This window comes from Megalopta genalis, chromosome 5 (assembly GCF_051020955.1).
Source record: "Megalopta genalis isolate 19385.01 chromosome 5, iyMegGena1_principal, whole genome shotgun sequence".
Taxonomy (NCBI): Eukaryota; Metazoa; Arthropoda; class Insecta; order Hymenoptera; family Halictidae; genus Megalopta; species Megalopta genalis.
In genome coordinates this window covers 7,371,863-7,386,674 of record NC_135017.1, presented here as the reverse complement: position 1 = coordinate 7,386,674, position 14,812 = coordinate 7,371,863, and the positions used below count along the sequence as shown (strand labels likewise).

At 38.5% G+C, this 14,812-nt stretch overlaps 2 protein-coding genes across 11 annotated transcripts in view; both read right to left on the bottom strand.

The window, feature by feature from the left end:
- Window positions 1-1,171, bottom strand: part of Galphao (G protein alpha o subunit) — a 56,425-nt gene extending 55,254 nt beyond the window's left edge. Inside the window, exons 1-2 of one of the 5 annotated variants that reach the window (XM_033474024.2) lie at window positions 1,041-1,171; window positions 181-688 (exon numbers count right to left, since the gene is read on the bottom strand). The gene's annotated coding sequence lies outside the window, so the exon portion shown is untranslated. Of the gene's footprint in view, window positions 1-180; window positions 709-812 lie in introns of all 5 variants that reach the window. The other 4 variants (XM_076521886.1, XM_076521887.1, XM_033474023.2 and 1 more) reach the window with 4 other exon arrangements.
- A 1,812-nt stretch (window positions 1,172-2,983) lies between these two features.
- RanBPM (Ran-binding protein M) lies at window positions 2,984-14,538 on the bottom strand. Of its 6 annotated transcripts, none has more exons than XR_013033403.1 (9): window positions 14,142-14,538; window positions 11,705-12,060; window positions 11,458-11,639; window positions 10,938-11,050; window positions 10,453-10,875; window positions 9,996-10,316; window positions 9,271-9,454; window positions 7,006-7,794; window positions 2,984-3,248 (listed from the first exon to the last, which is right to left on the bottom strand). XR_013033403.1 is itself a non-coding variant. In XM_076521879.1 (7 exons), exons 1-7 carry the CDS (start codon window positions 14,521-14,523, stop codon window positions 9,321-9,323), a joined length of 1,911 nt encoding a protein of 636 aa, XP_076377994.1. In that variant the 5' UTR covers window positions 14,524-14,538; the 3' UTR covers window positions 8,947-9,320. The 6 variants fall into 6 exon arrangements, 1 of the variants encoding a protein (XP_076377994.1); XR_013033404.1 differs by lacking the exon at window positions 2,984-3,248 and adding an exon at window positions 3,522-5,684; XR_013033402.1 differs by lacking the exon at window positions 2,984-3,248 and having other exon boundaries at window positions 3,522-7,315; window positions 7,460-7,794.
- Window positions 14,539-14,812: the final 274 nt, after the last annotated feature.

Sequence of the window (14,812 nt, the reverse complement as noted above, 5' to 3'; positions counted from 1 at the left end):
ACGAGCGCCGCCGTGTAGGCAAGGGGCTCTAGCCCCTTGGTTCGGCACAAACAGATGCGCGATAGAGAGCACGTAATTTCACTCTGTGCAGCAGGGTAGAAACACGGCGAGGGTACGCGCGGGGCCAGAGGTGTCGATGGCACAAGGCCGGCGATAGGGCGTTTAAAGGCAAGAACTCACTGGTGCAGCCACCCCGCGTCGTCCGCTAGGTGCCAGGGTAGCTCTCGGTGTCTCCGGGCGCGCACATAGACGCCTCTAGGCCGCGGTGTGAACGGTCCGCGAACCCTTCTGTACGGCACACCGGTGTCCGGACGCGCAGAGTCGCACTAAGTCTCACTGGATACTGCGATAGAATCGAACGTATCTATGTACAAGCGCGGCCGTGTCGCGTCTGTCTCTCTCTCTCTACCGAATCGATACGCGCGACCGGCGAACGAACAGCAGCAGACACCGCGAGCCGAACCGGGGGCCCGGCCCGACAGAATACAATTCGTACGAACGGAAAGAGCCGAAGCCGCAGAGCAGCGGTGCCGCGCAACACTGATCAGAGTATCTCGCCGGGCGCCGAGCTTAGCCGAGCTACCCGCGGCCAACTACCGTCTCGCTGGAATATAATCGTCGCCGGTGACACGGTGGTGGAATCGATGACGATCTTCTTACTCCGGGGGAGTTACAGTAGCACTTCGAACTGAACGGTCACGTTTCTTTCTTTATATATGTATATACATGTATATATGTATATATATATATATGTGTGTATATATATATATGTATATATGTACATATATAAGTATAAATCCGTATATGCCCACCGTGTACGTATATATACGAGTCTATGTATATATGTATATATATGTGTACATATATATATTGTCTTCCTCTCTCTCTCTTCGCCGCGAACGCGAGACGACTTTTTCTTTTTTTTTTTTAATTACCGTACGTGCTCGACCGACGCGAAAACTGCTTCTACGGGGGACACGGGACCGTGTACAAAAAGGTCGGCCGAGAGAAAAGAGAGAGGATCCGGCGACACGAGCAACCTGAAGCGTTTCGAGGAGCTGGACGCGTCCCTGGTGAGCTCCGGTGCACGACTGAGGCGCCCTCTCGCCCCGCCCAGAGGCGCAGCGGCGCTCACGGCCGCGAGGTTCGACGGGACGTCGATCGATCCGCCGACTGGCCCCACCACTGGACCCTCCGGGATGGTGAGGAGAGATCCTGCGGCGCGCCTGCGCCGAGTTCCCCTCCGATCATCCTAGGGCTCGAGTTATCGAGGAATCGAGACGCGTCCTGCGCGCTCGAATGCCTCCGCGAGGATTTGAATCCTGCGGGCCGCGCGCGCAATGCTCTGGCGAGGTGCCTAGCCTGGAACCGAGTGGTAGGATACATTAAAAATAATATGAAGACGTCTTAGAGACAGAGAGAGAGAGAGAGAGAGAGAGAGAGAGAGAGAGAGAGAGAGAAAGAGAGGTTGGGAGAGAGAGAGAGTAGTTTGTGTATTATGGGCGTACGTTCGCACATGTTAGGTCCTTTTAAACTGAAAGCACCGTCTATGTCGCTGCGCAACGTTGAACTCTTGCATATTGATAGAATGGTGCGGCTGGAATGGCTGGAACTGCGAACGAACTGAGCGAGCTTTTCGGTGTCTTCAATGGTTCTCTGCCGTCTCGTAGGACTTTGTGCACCTCTGTCTGAACTGCAGTTTAAAAGGGCTTACAGAGCTTGGAAAATAAAGAATAATAGTATTTTGAATCCTGCGGACTGTACGCACGATACAAACGATCCTCTGCTCCCAAACTTTATCTGAAACTAAACAGAAAATAAACTGGAAACAAAATAGGGCCAGTTGCATTGCACGAAATTGAGGTACACAAATTCTTGTTTAGGCTGTGGTACCGCATAACTTCTTCGTCATAGTGAACTGAAATTTTCGAGGGGTAAAGCGAAGAGGGTAGGAACCCTGCAATAATTCACTGCAGGACTTTGTTAACTTTCGCGATATTAAAACAAATATTTTTTTTAAGGTTCTGCTTACACATGATCATTTATAGAGAAAATTGTTAAAATACTGTTTTCAATAATAGACCCTTCACAATTCAAATAAAATAGCGTTCCAAATAGGACAAAATTTCAGTGAACACCGATATATATTTTAGTTTGATAATCCACGGCTAAAACATAAAACAAATATGTTATTGTTATAACGTTAAATGAAACAGTTATAATAAATTAAATAAATAAACTATTCTGTACCATGGCGGAAATATTTTCAATATTTTCAATAATTAACTTAAATGAAACCACATATAATCGAGGAGATTACTTGCCACTCGAGGAGATACTGAAACCTGAAAAAAAATGTTCAATCCAGCGAAATCTCTGATTTCAAATTTCACGACAAAGACGATCCGCTGCACTGCGCACGTCTCGCCATTCCAGGGTTGGTAACCTGTGGGTGGCTGTGAGAAATTGAGAAATCACTTTTCGCTGCGGTCTGTCAGGAAGTTGGGCTGCAGTCGAAGTGACAAACTTGGGGACAATGCTCGGTTTAAAGTAGGTTAGATTTAGGGGCGGAGGGTGCAGATTTTCAAACGAAGTCTGCGGCACGGATGCGGTTTGATCCGAGACTGTTTGGTTCGGTTCGGATGCATCTTTTGGGAAATTTCGATGGTTGGCACCTGGGTGCTGAACCCTGTAAAGTGATGATTAGGGTGTAGCCGTATACTATACCGCTGCCATTAACGGCGTATCGCCCATCGCCTTTTAGCAGGATTTACTGTATTCCGCTCGGAGACTGAAGGCTGTATTTTACTAATATTCGAGGAGCGATAAAAGCTCTAACTGTCGCAGTGTGGGTGTTTCGGTGTACGATATAAAGGTTTAAAAGCTTGCGATATGGGCACTGGTAGTAATTTGAAGAGTTCTGGAACATTTTTGGAGTTCAGGGAACTGTAATTTTTATTGGATTGAAATATACAGTCATAAATAAGATATTTCAGTATTTATTTATTAGAATTTTTAATTATCTTCTACGCAGAAGAAATAACTATAAATTTATCCTACACGGGTTCATTAATGTTATGATAATAGCTTTGCATTCGATCTCCTCGTAAGATTAAGGCAAAAAGAATTTTCTTACCAATAATTTAATAATGCAGTTACCTGCAATGTAATAATACCATCGGCGCGTAATGTAGGTTGCAGCAGATACGTGTATAGCCTGTAGATAACGTAGACATCCATATAACGATCTGAAAATAACATAACTTTCTATGTAAGATATATAATTATTAAGTAACGAGAATTTAATTGCAGAGTAGAATAATACTTATAAAAAGTCGCATGAAAAATTTTCAGGGTATACTTGAATGGAGGATGTTAAGTTTTAGTGACTGATTTTAATAAAAAAAAAAAAAAGAACAGACATAGTAGGGATATTAGAAAATGTTAGAATAATACTTCGAATCCGCTGAGAAATAATAAGAATTTCGGGAACACTTTCGAAATGAATGATAGAAACAGTATTCAACGAACAATATCTCCAAATCATACTGTATTATTCGCAAGATATTCGTGGCTCTCTACCTATAGTACAGAAAAACGATTAACACTAAAAAAATCATCAAATATCTCCATCGTGTTACAGTTGGAATCAATGAATTCGTACACACTCGCCCATCCACGCACCCTCTTCAACACATTCACGCTTATATTCGATACTATGTCTGCGTATACAGGATGAGTCACATGAAGTGTCATATGCTATTATTTCCTTTAGAACTATTTTCGCTGCAGCAAACAAAAATTCTTCTTCATAATTTTCTAATAAACTTGTAATTCCCCCTAATTGAACGGAGCGAAACTTGTTTTCTTTTCCGGGAAGATAACAACAGAATAAACGATATTGCAGGGGGGCTTGCTATTCGACTGTTCTGTGAGCAATACAATTTTTTGGTAACTATCCAACAAGGCATCAAAAGAACGCGAACCTTCTCGGACTACAATTTTTAGCAATTACCGTAAACAATTTCGTTCGTCTCTTGACTACCGATACTAGTGAACTACTTTATGGTATCACAATAATAGAGAGACCCTTATAGTACATGGGTGCCAGTGTTGCTACGTTCGTCCGGTACCATTTTAATGACACCGGACGGAATTTTAACGTTGTACTACGTTAGGATATACCGATGATACCACAGTGACAAGGTACCATTTCTAATATATCGGTACGAATGGTAACGCAGGGACAGGGTACCATTCTAGTAGACGGAGTACCAATGATATCACAGCGATAGAGTATCATTCTATTACACGTACATCAATGATACCACGGTATTACGAGATACCATTACAAAACTTGGGGTACCAATGGTGTTGCAATAGCACAATACCGTTTTAGTATACGAGGTACACCGTGATGTTTGTGGTACCATTTTCATCTTTTTCTTTCTCTTTTTTTCTTTTTTTTTTAAATGCGGCACCATTTGGTACTGTTGACTTCCAAGAAATATTGAGCTCTCCAACGTGGCTTGACAATTCGAGAAAAAGAAAAACAAACAAACAAAATTCAATGCGACATTGAACAATTTTTTTTCGATGGCACTTAAACACATACTGTGACGCATCCTATTCGTATGAAAAATTACACACACATATAGACATACCAATATATATATATGTGCCAATAAATATACACACATGTAAAATAATAATAAAATTTAGCTTAAATCTCACGCGTACGCTAATCATACGTTTATACTTCCTTTTTGTTTTTCATTTATACACATATATAATGCTTTATATATACTTCCTCTACATAGATGCACACGTATACACGCACTGAGACGTATATGTATACGTATGATGTATTATATAATAATAATAATACACTATGTCGCATGTAAAAAACAATTACTTATCGTAGAATACAAGATTGTTTCGTACATATACATAGATATACGTATATGGATACACACACGTAAGCGTGCACGTACATATGTGCATACATACACATATGAATGCGTATATGTGTTTATGTATATATATGTGTATATATTCTTTTTATTATTAATCTGTTCACTTCAATTAATTGAGTGTCAATTTTGCATCGTCGTCGTCGTTATTAGTACTGTTAGTTTATTGTTATTATTATTATTATTATTAATATTATTATTAATATTATTATTATATTATTATACACATATTTCGTCTCCTCACGTTTTCGTTTCGTTCGAAATTGTTTCTCAATCGTTCCCTCGTTCCGTTTACCAAAAATTTGCTTTTCCCGATACACATTTTATACAACAATATTAATTCTTCATGATTCTTCTTAACTAAAACAATTAATTCTACGACGTACAATTTAAAATTGCTAATGCTTCAAAGAATATTAATTTAATCTTTGTAAAAAAAAAGCAAGATTTTGGTCACTCAGCTCCAATAAAAACTCGCATTTGTTTATTATACTTTATCTATGATTTAATTAACTATACACCTTATGCGATTAGAAAGAACGTGTCCTTCGAATTTGGATACAAGATTTCGTACTATGTTGCGTATAAAAATGTTGAAAATTTATTTAAACAAATAAATGTTCATTACCTGAACACAGAAACACTTTTACCGGCGTCAATCGAAATTTCATTTTCAAGCAACTCGTGCAATTTTTACATCATTGGTATTGGCTAAAACAATTCAAATTGCTTATTAAAACGATAAATATTTCCACTTTCTGTTTTCATTCAACGAAATAGACGAAACAGATAGAAATATAAAACACCGCATATTTTACAACGTTCTCTTTAATTATGCAACTTTTATTATCTTTGTATAACTGTCATAATATTCGACTTATCTTTTTTACAATCATTCAGAATCATCAAATTTTACGATCTCATCGCTGAATTGTTTTTCAAAGTTCCTCGTAATCACACAATATAATCACTAACGCACGATATATGTACCTTTTTTATTTCTTAAACAAAATAAAAAATCGAACGGAAGAACATAAACGGTTGTCCGATGACGATTATGTTCGATAAAAAAAATCTCCGATTGATGGGGCTCGAAAGTGTATTCGTAACAATAGAAAATAGTAAAAATTTATAATATAATTAAAAAAAAAAAGAAAACAAAGATATACCAAAAAGAAAAGAGAAAAGGTTATTTAAAAATTATAATTATTGCTTCGTCGTTATTTTATCGATTACGTAGATCGAATGTGAAACGTAATTTGAAACGGTATTATCTACGAAACGGTTCCTTTTTTATCTTTCTACCTTAAATTACAATAATGACAAGTAATCGAAGAATAGTCGTTTATACTTATTTTACCTTCTTCTCCCTTTTACGTTTTAAAAGCTAACAATTGATACAAAAATCGACTCGTTGACAACACGATTAGAAAGGCTATCCAGAATACTCGACGGGGATTAATTATGTAATTAATTGTCGACGAGACTTTTCTCGTTAACTCGTTAATCATCAGATAAAAAAGTGACCTGGATCGATCAGGGAATTGAAACTTTGAAATCAAAAGAGAGCAAAATACAGCATTCCCTCCGTAACGTAGCGCTTCCATATGCCCCACCATTTCGCGACGTAGCGCAACGTTAAGGGGGAAATGCTGTACAACAAGCCTCAACGAGGAAAAGTGTCATGGAGTAGGGCGGATTAGAGGTGGAAGAGGTAAGAATGATAAAAGCGAACTTCGGGAAGGGATCATGAGCCGATGGACCTAAAATTTCACGTTGCCAAGTAAAACAAACTTAACCAGGCGTTAATGTACCAGCATATAAAACGTTGAGCAGAGTCTGAGAGGATATAGAATGACAACGTGCAAAGTTAATTTTGAATGATCTAAATTGTATCATGCAATGATAAATTCAGAGAGAGAAATAAATTGTCACGGTAGCTGGAACAATAAAGTTAACAATGAAGTGAAATGACAGAAGGGAGGAATCGAGTTAAATTATAAGAATGTGGTAAAATGGGTGAGAGACCTACCTGAAGTGTTCATCGATCCATTAATTGAATTAAGCATAACTTGTTATGATCATGATAGGTCTGTAGATGGAGGGAACGAGGGAACAACCGTGAGATTACGGTGTATCACGGGCTAAAAAGGGAAACGAGAAAAGGGTCGTCTTGGTTGGCAGGTGTTGAAACATCATCCTTCATTGTGTTCGTATTTCCTTCCTCCACTGCCATCTTCAACCTTGTTTTCCATCTCTTACTGCTCGGCTACAATCTTGATCAGCGATCTCATATCTCATCATGAAAAAGGAACTCCTAGCGGAGCTTCCTCCATCTACAACTTCAACGAAAAAATTTCCATCCATTCAAATATTGGGTTTGCAACTACCGTTCTTGTTACATTCATTTCTTAAAGCGAGAGTTAGCATCTCAACCTTCGTCCTCGATTTTGATCTTAAACTGCATTCAATCTTGGTATTCTTACATTTTCCGTACGTATGCATTCTGAACAGAACCGAAACGTGATCTCTTCGCGTTTCGCCAAACACTGTTGCTCAATTATTCAGCCACGTACACGGTGGCGGTGACCGTTAATGCCAGCATAATTGCCATCCCCATATACTCATCTCCATTGCCATAACGTTATGTACTTTTTGGTGGGTTTCGCGCGTGTGTATATGTATTCGTTTGTGTTTAGGTGTACGTGTGAGATCGAGCCAGAGAGCCAACTGCTGGTGGAGCAGACTCTAGCTGAGGCACGCGATGTCGCGACGTTGATGCTGCAAGAGTATTATCTGCTCCACGTTCCGTTTCCACATCCTGGAACAAACTTCATACAATTATTCGGAGTCACCTGGAGGTAACATCAAGTTCACTGACCACCTCAGTAGAGTGCTAAAAAGTGATGGTGCAATGAAGGAAGATAAAGTAATCTCTCTACTTTTATCGTTTCAATCATTGAAAATCTTCTATTACTATTACTGTCAGACTTATGAAGCTAATAATATTGAAGGCTTTGAAATAAAGAAACAAATCATCTTATTTTAAGCATACTGAAGTTTCCCTTTAAGAAGCAGTCAATCTTTGTACATAAAATAAAATTTTCGTATTTCCAAATGTTTAAAGATTGATAAATATAGTCACAAAGTTTAGTTTAGAAAAATGGCAATACCGTACTCTTCAATCATCAAAGTAGGAGAACACCCTAATTAGCAGCATTGACAGTGCTGCTATCTGCTATATCTCAATTTGTTTGTAGGAAACAATTCTTATTATCGGACTACGTAATAACCATTCTTTTTAAATTATTATCAATTATAATATTATGATTAACATAAATATAATCGGTCTTGCAAAGTCATTGGAGGTTGGCATAATCTATACTATTTAGCTTCTCAATAAAGAGTGGATGGAATGATGAATACTTTACAAAGAATCTATTATAATAGATTAATTATGTGTAATAAATAATTTATTCATAATACTTACTAAAAATGTCGAAATATGCACCGTGGACATATGTTTTATATAAAAAAAGAAACATAAGACTTTTTCTTGATCTATAATTACAAGATCAGAATATTAATGTATTTATAATATGTTTTCACAGGCTATCAAAATTATTGATCAGTGTGATCAACTAAGAAAATCATAATCCAGACTAAAAGTAAAAAATGTAGAAAAATGTAAAAATACTTTGCAGAGAAACACCGGGGATAATTGATATACAGGAAATAACTTTTAATAATGTAGAAACTAGTATTCTCAAATTTCATAACTGATGTCTACTTTGAAACAACATCGAAAAAAGAAGCTAATAAAGACAACAGTCTAAAAACATTTTTCTGAATGGTGTAAAAAATTAAATCGGCTATACAGATGACTCAGAATAGGGATGAAATAAAAAACACGTGCGAGAGGAGAGTATAAGCATGCAAATAAACGATTGAAAACCAGTCCCAAGATGGCAGATGAATAAACAAAAAATTAAAATGCTTTATTCTTCTTACAAGAGTGAATATACTTTATTCGTAGCAATAAACAAAATTAATAAATGTATTTTATTTAAATATGCATGATATCGTCTTATCACAAAATATAGCTTAATTTAAAGGTTATCGACACTTTAACAATCTTCCTCCCTCATTGACTTAACAACGACCGCATACGCATTCAATTGTATCGTTCTCGACTTGCTCGCGTTGACTTTTCACTGTCGATCATAGGAAGGACATATCAACTATCCCCAGCTTCTTGCAATTGGTGCGTAATGAACGCGTTAAGAGAATTACTAACCAAACTCGTGCCGGTAGAAGAAGCAGACGTGGCAGCAGGGGTAGGCACCGTCAATATTGGATGATATTATCTACATCTGCGAAGCCGCATGCCCCAAGTTCTGCGCGAGACATTAACCGTACAAGTTCCCTCGCATGCGACGCTGCGACTTCCAACGGTGGTCGTCGTGGGAAATTACTCGATTCTGAAATGATGTTCATCAAATTCAATGTCACATAGCCCTATCCGTTCACATAAACTACCCAATCATGCTAAATAACGATTTTATATTCAATAATACTGCTGGAACTTCAGCAACTACTGATGTTGGCGGAATTCATCACGGAGAAATAAGTTCTATCAACTAAATTTAATCGTTAACTACACATTGTATCAAAAATTTTTTGAAACAAAACCTATCCAATATCAATCGGTGTACACAATGTAATAATTAATATTTTGATTTTTTATGAAAATATTGAGGTGACCGCGAGCCTCTAACTAGATCGTAATAGTGTTAATTACGGTTCAATAAATTTAATATGAAAACAATTATAACTGCTTGACGTATGTATCTCTTCTAATTCAAGACTCATAAAGTTATTATACATGTATGTAATATCCGAGCAAGGACGCATTTCCATCTGCCGCGGGATCGATCGCATCAATATTGCACTCATTTACAATTCGAACATACCATTTTAATTTCTCAATTTGTATGCAGTAAACAAAACGTATTGTCTTACCAAGGATGGCGGAATTGAGTCTTGCGCAAACGGTCTCCCTTTGTTGGGGATCAAGCTGCCATCCGACCGGCGAGTCCCACGGATTCGCATAAGCAAGAAGACTGAACGCATCGTGCAGCATCTTTTTATTACTTTCGCTTTTCCCGTCTTGTTGTCGTAGATGTAGCGACTGAGAGTAGAGCTGTCTGCCGAATTCTAACATTTTCTCGATCGCTTGTTTGTCACCGCCGCAGAGTTGTTTCTTGTTGCCCTTGTTCGATGTGTTCTCTGGACTGCAACTGCCATTTTGTTGCTGATGGGTTTGATTAGTATTGTCGATCTCTGAGAACAGGCGAAATTTTCTTTAGACCCGAGAGCAAATTTGTAACAATAATCGCGTGAACAATGAATGACTTCGTGCAAAGTTTTTAAACAAGGACAGTTATTTTTCTCGCGAAACAACACAATAACGTCTCACCCATGTCAACGTCCTCTCCGTTCTGACATTTGTACCCGTTTGTATTCAGATCGCCGTTCTGATAGCCGTTATTGTTTCTGACACCGTTCACGATATTCTCTTCCATATCTACATCGTCCTCGATCTGCCCGTTGACAAACTGTTGCTCGCTGGAGCCATTGATCGCGTTGTTAATGTTCATTTCCTCGACGTTGCCGTTCGTCGAGGACTTGGTGTAAGCCTTCGTGGACTGTATAACGCTAGTTTGATTAATGTTGGAATTCTGATAGACCTCGGAGTCGCTGCCGTTCACCATTTCAACGAACTGTCGACACTTTAAGGCGAAAAGAAGATTCGAGTCTCTCTCGAGAAGACCTGGATATAATCGACTCGTCAACTCTATGGCCTCCCCCATTCTACCTGCCAGTACCAATTTTAGAATTCCTGAAATGAAGCACGTGAATTATCATCTATGATTCGTATCAGCCATGTCGAATGAAACTTACTTTGCCTGTTTTTTATAGAATTAAAGTCTTCCTCCAATACTTGACCAGTACTGTTAGCAAATGCTTCGGCAGTGGCACAATAACCGTGATGGACTAAATATGTTGATACCATTCTGCAAATAAACGAGAAGGAAAAAGAAGAAATAACGAATACCTGATTAACCTGAACTTTCGTAATTGCATTAAAAGAAATGTAAAATTCAGAAGAACGAACACGATGTACTGTTCTCAGATTGTGTGAAAAGATTCTTTTACTGTTTTCTTGACTCAATATTGGTTTTTGTAAAAAAAAAATAAAATAAAGTATTATTTCAACAATTTTTAGCGATCTTACACTTCAGAAACATTCGGCTACTCCTGTATTTCGTACTTAAATCGTCTGACTGCTAAAAATGACGACAATAAAAAATATAAAGCAATTCATAAAGTGCATACGTTTTTAATTATTGACAAGGTCGTCAGTACTATAACTTCAACACAACATTTTTACACAGAGAATGAGGCAAAGAATGGAACTTACTTGTGGAGAACTGCTTGCCACTGACCGTGATCTGGCGTGGGATGGTTTATGATTTGCAACCTTGTTCTAACACGGAGTTCGTTAAGCATGTCGTCAATATCAAACACAAACGGTTCTTGTCCGAAATTTGCCTCCACCACTTCTCCTGGTGTTTGAAGACCCACCGTTGGATACAAATTTGGCTGTAAAAGGTTGAATGTATTAATAAAAATTCGATAGATTCAGCGGAAGAATGAATCGTACACACCGGAAGTTCAGTGAATGCTATACCAAGATGGTGTCCGTTCTTTGTATAAAAGACAGTGTTATTAACAAGATTCACACCGCAGCCGATTACGTCGCCGGTAGTGAATGTTGGCCCATATGGTTGTCCTGTTCCAGAAGAACAGAAGCTGTGCCCATCATCGGCGTGGTACCCGTAAGAGAGCCTGTCCCAACCTGGCAGCCTGTTCACGTTTACTCCATGTGCAGAAAGGCCAACTCCCATGTACCCGTCTCTACCTTTACTGACGATCTTCACCTCGAAGTAATAGAGACCACAAGCTGCCGGTATTGAGTGTGTTGTACGAACACTGGCTGCATCTTTGTGAGTTTTCCCATAGCCTGAAACAGAAATGCCATAGAATTATTAGATGGATGAAGTAGCAACAATGACTTTACATCTCTAAAGTAAAATAAAGAACATCTTTCGTATGTTACTTTAGTTCCAGATAAACGCAATTTGGATAAAATCTTGATTTATATGATTGTGTACTGTTTCTAAATTCTTTAACGATTTAATTTAATTACTGGTACATCGTTAACACATTTAGATGCACATATGTATAAATATGTTAGAATTGTAGTTGCTCTAAATACAGATTTTTGCATATTTTTCCTTTCGATAGATGTAGATATGAACCAAAAGAATGTAATTGTGGTAGAACAGTCATTTTATATAGAATTATTTAGACTTTAAACTTGAAATAGAGAAAACATAAAGTAATCAATATTACCTTGTTATATTGTACCCAGATGTTTATTTCACAAATTGCTCTGATGAATTATTTATTCCTTTAGTGCATCCATTAAAGAAATTAAAAGTATTGAAATTAATTACATAAAATTAAAGCATGCTTAGATATAAATATGGATCATTCACTTTCAAGATATTGTTACAACTAATTCGATAGTTCATGTTCTTATTGTTAATTAAAGCAATTGATTTCTTTATAGTTTTATTATTATTTTCTATATTCTCAATATAGCATAATTTTAGTACCAATCATTTCAAAATAATTTGTTGTAAGACCATACAGAAGATCACATATTTGTTTTAAATTCAATAATCTTCCATTTGTTACTAAAAGAAATTATTGTTGTAAGATAAAGATCACGTACTATGAACAAATTAGCAATAATATTTTATAAATAATAGTGACAGCTATACAAAAAAAATTAGATAGGGAATTAATTATTAAATATATAAATATGTATATATATCGTTATATATTATACATGTATAGAATGAAGACATTGTAAAAGAGTGGGTATGCAACAAAACTGTACTATAACATTGTCACACTTTGATTAATCAAATGAAAACTGTAAGACAACATAAATAATTGAGCTATGATGTCAATTGTAATCTAGTCATGAGAAAAATTTACACTTACATTGTCCGAACACAAATCGTAAATTAACAATGCGTAACAGCAACTTAATCACATATTTTCGAAATTTTATAATCACCTTCCGCGAGACTCAATGTTCGTCGAATTCAAAAGCGATAAACCTCCGAAATAGATTAACCAGAACAATTGGATCTAAAACACTCATTAAGACGGAAAAATCTATTCTTAATTGTTTACAGCGTCGACGACGCGATAAGCCCTCGAGCGTGGAACGTTGAATTTCTGGCGTTCGACTCCCAACAATTTTATTGATAAATATAACCGTGCAATGACAACGACACGTTGCAATATTCAGCAGCGTCACGCGCCACGTGCAACGAAACTAACAAGTCGAACATTTAAATGTAAAATATGTAAACTTGGAGATTAATCTACGACGAAGATGGAGCACTGGGAGGGAGGAAGCGGGGGAGAGAAGGAGAACGAGAGAGAAAGAGAGAGAGAGAGAGAGGAGTGAGAGAGGAAGAGAGAGAGAGTGTGTGTGAGAGAGAGGGGGGAGAGAGAGAGAACGAGTACGAAAAAGAGACGAGAGATGCGCGAGAAAAGGAAAGAGAAAACTAACTGTTCAAACATCGCAGCTGTCATTGTCATTGCGTCTTCCCCTACGCAGATTCATTTTTTCTGTCAATCCCAGAAAAAATCAGCCCGCAAGCGCCATGTATCCTACGGGGGGGAGGCTCGACGAACGGGGAGAATACCCGTGGAAAATCCAGAAACACAACAGTGAATCGAGGCAATCGGGAGAAAGTCGAACGGAGAGCACGACCACGATCAGCTGATTCCTTTGTTTAGGTCGCTGACACACGCGAAACGGAGCCCTGCCATTTTCAATCGATATTACAAGCTCCGTCAACGATTCGTCCGTATCGGGCAACGATCGGATCCGATTGGCCAGGATCGTTCCGCGATCCTTCGACAGGGCCAGCCAGCAGAGATCGAGCCAGATCAATCTCCGTGGTCACGGGAATATCTACTGTGGCATGGGATCGGAGCAGCAAATCGAAATCGTACCTTTGTAGTGAACACGAAGGTTGTTTTTCGAGAGGCCGATGAAAGTGTACTTGTCCTTGGAACTCCACGACCTTGGCAGCGGTGTCTCCTCCTCGTTTACCATCGGATAAAGTAGCTTTAGAGGATCGACGGGCTGGCTTTGCCCGGGATTCGTCTGAGAAACCTCCATAACACTCCGTTCCTCGCTGGTGGCGGCCATCTTTCTTCTGAGCAGCCCCACTACTCTCGCCCGTGGACTGTTCTTGACTGACTGCGCAACGGCCCTGCGCAAACACAGCTTTACTTTACCCTTCTGCGAAGTGAATCGCATGAAACTTAGATCGACACACTTACTCATAATAATTGCATATTTAAAATCCCCTGTGTCGACATCTAACGACATCTATTCAGGATCGTTCGGGCAACTCTCCTGATAAAATTAATCCCTTCGCGTGCGATAACAGTCGGGCTTGTTGCGAACGTTATTCGTTTCTTTGAAGTCGAAATCAAATTTTATCGCTCTGTTATCAATTTTCAAGCGTTCATAGACACACGATGAACAGAATCAAATTGATTAACTGTTCTCGTGTGAACTCGTGACTCTTTCGAGCACTTGATTGTCAGATTTTCATATTTAATCCTCTCAGTGGCGACCAACAAATTCGTGTGTACCTGAGCGATAATCACCAGGT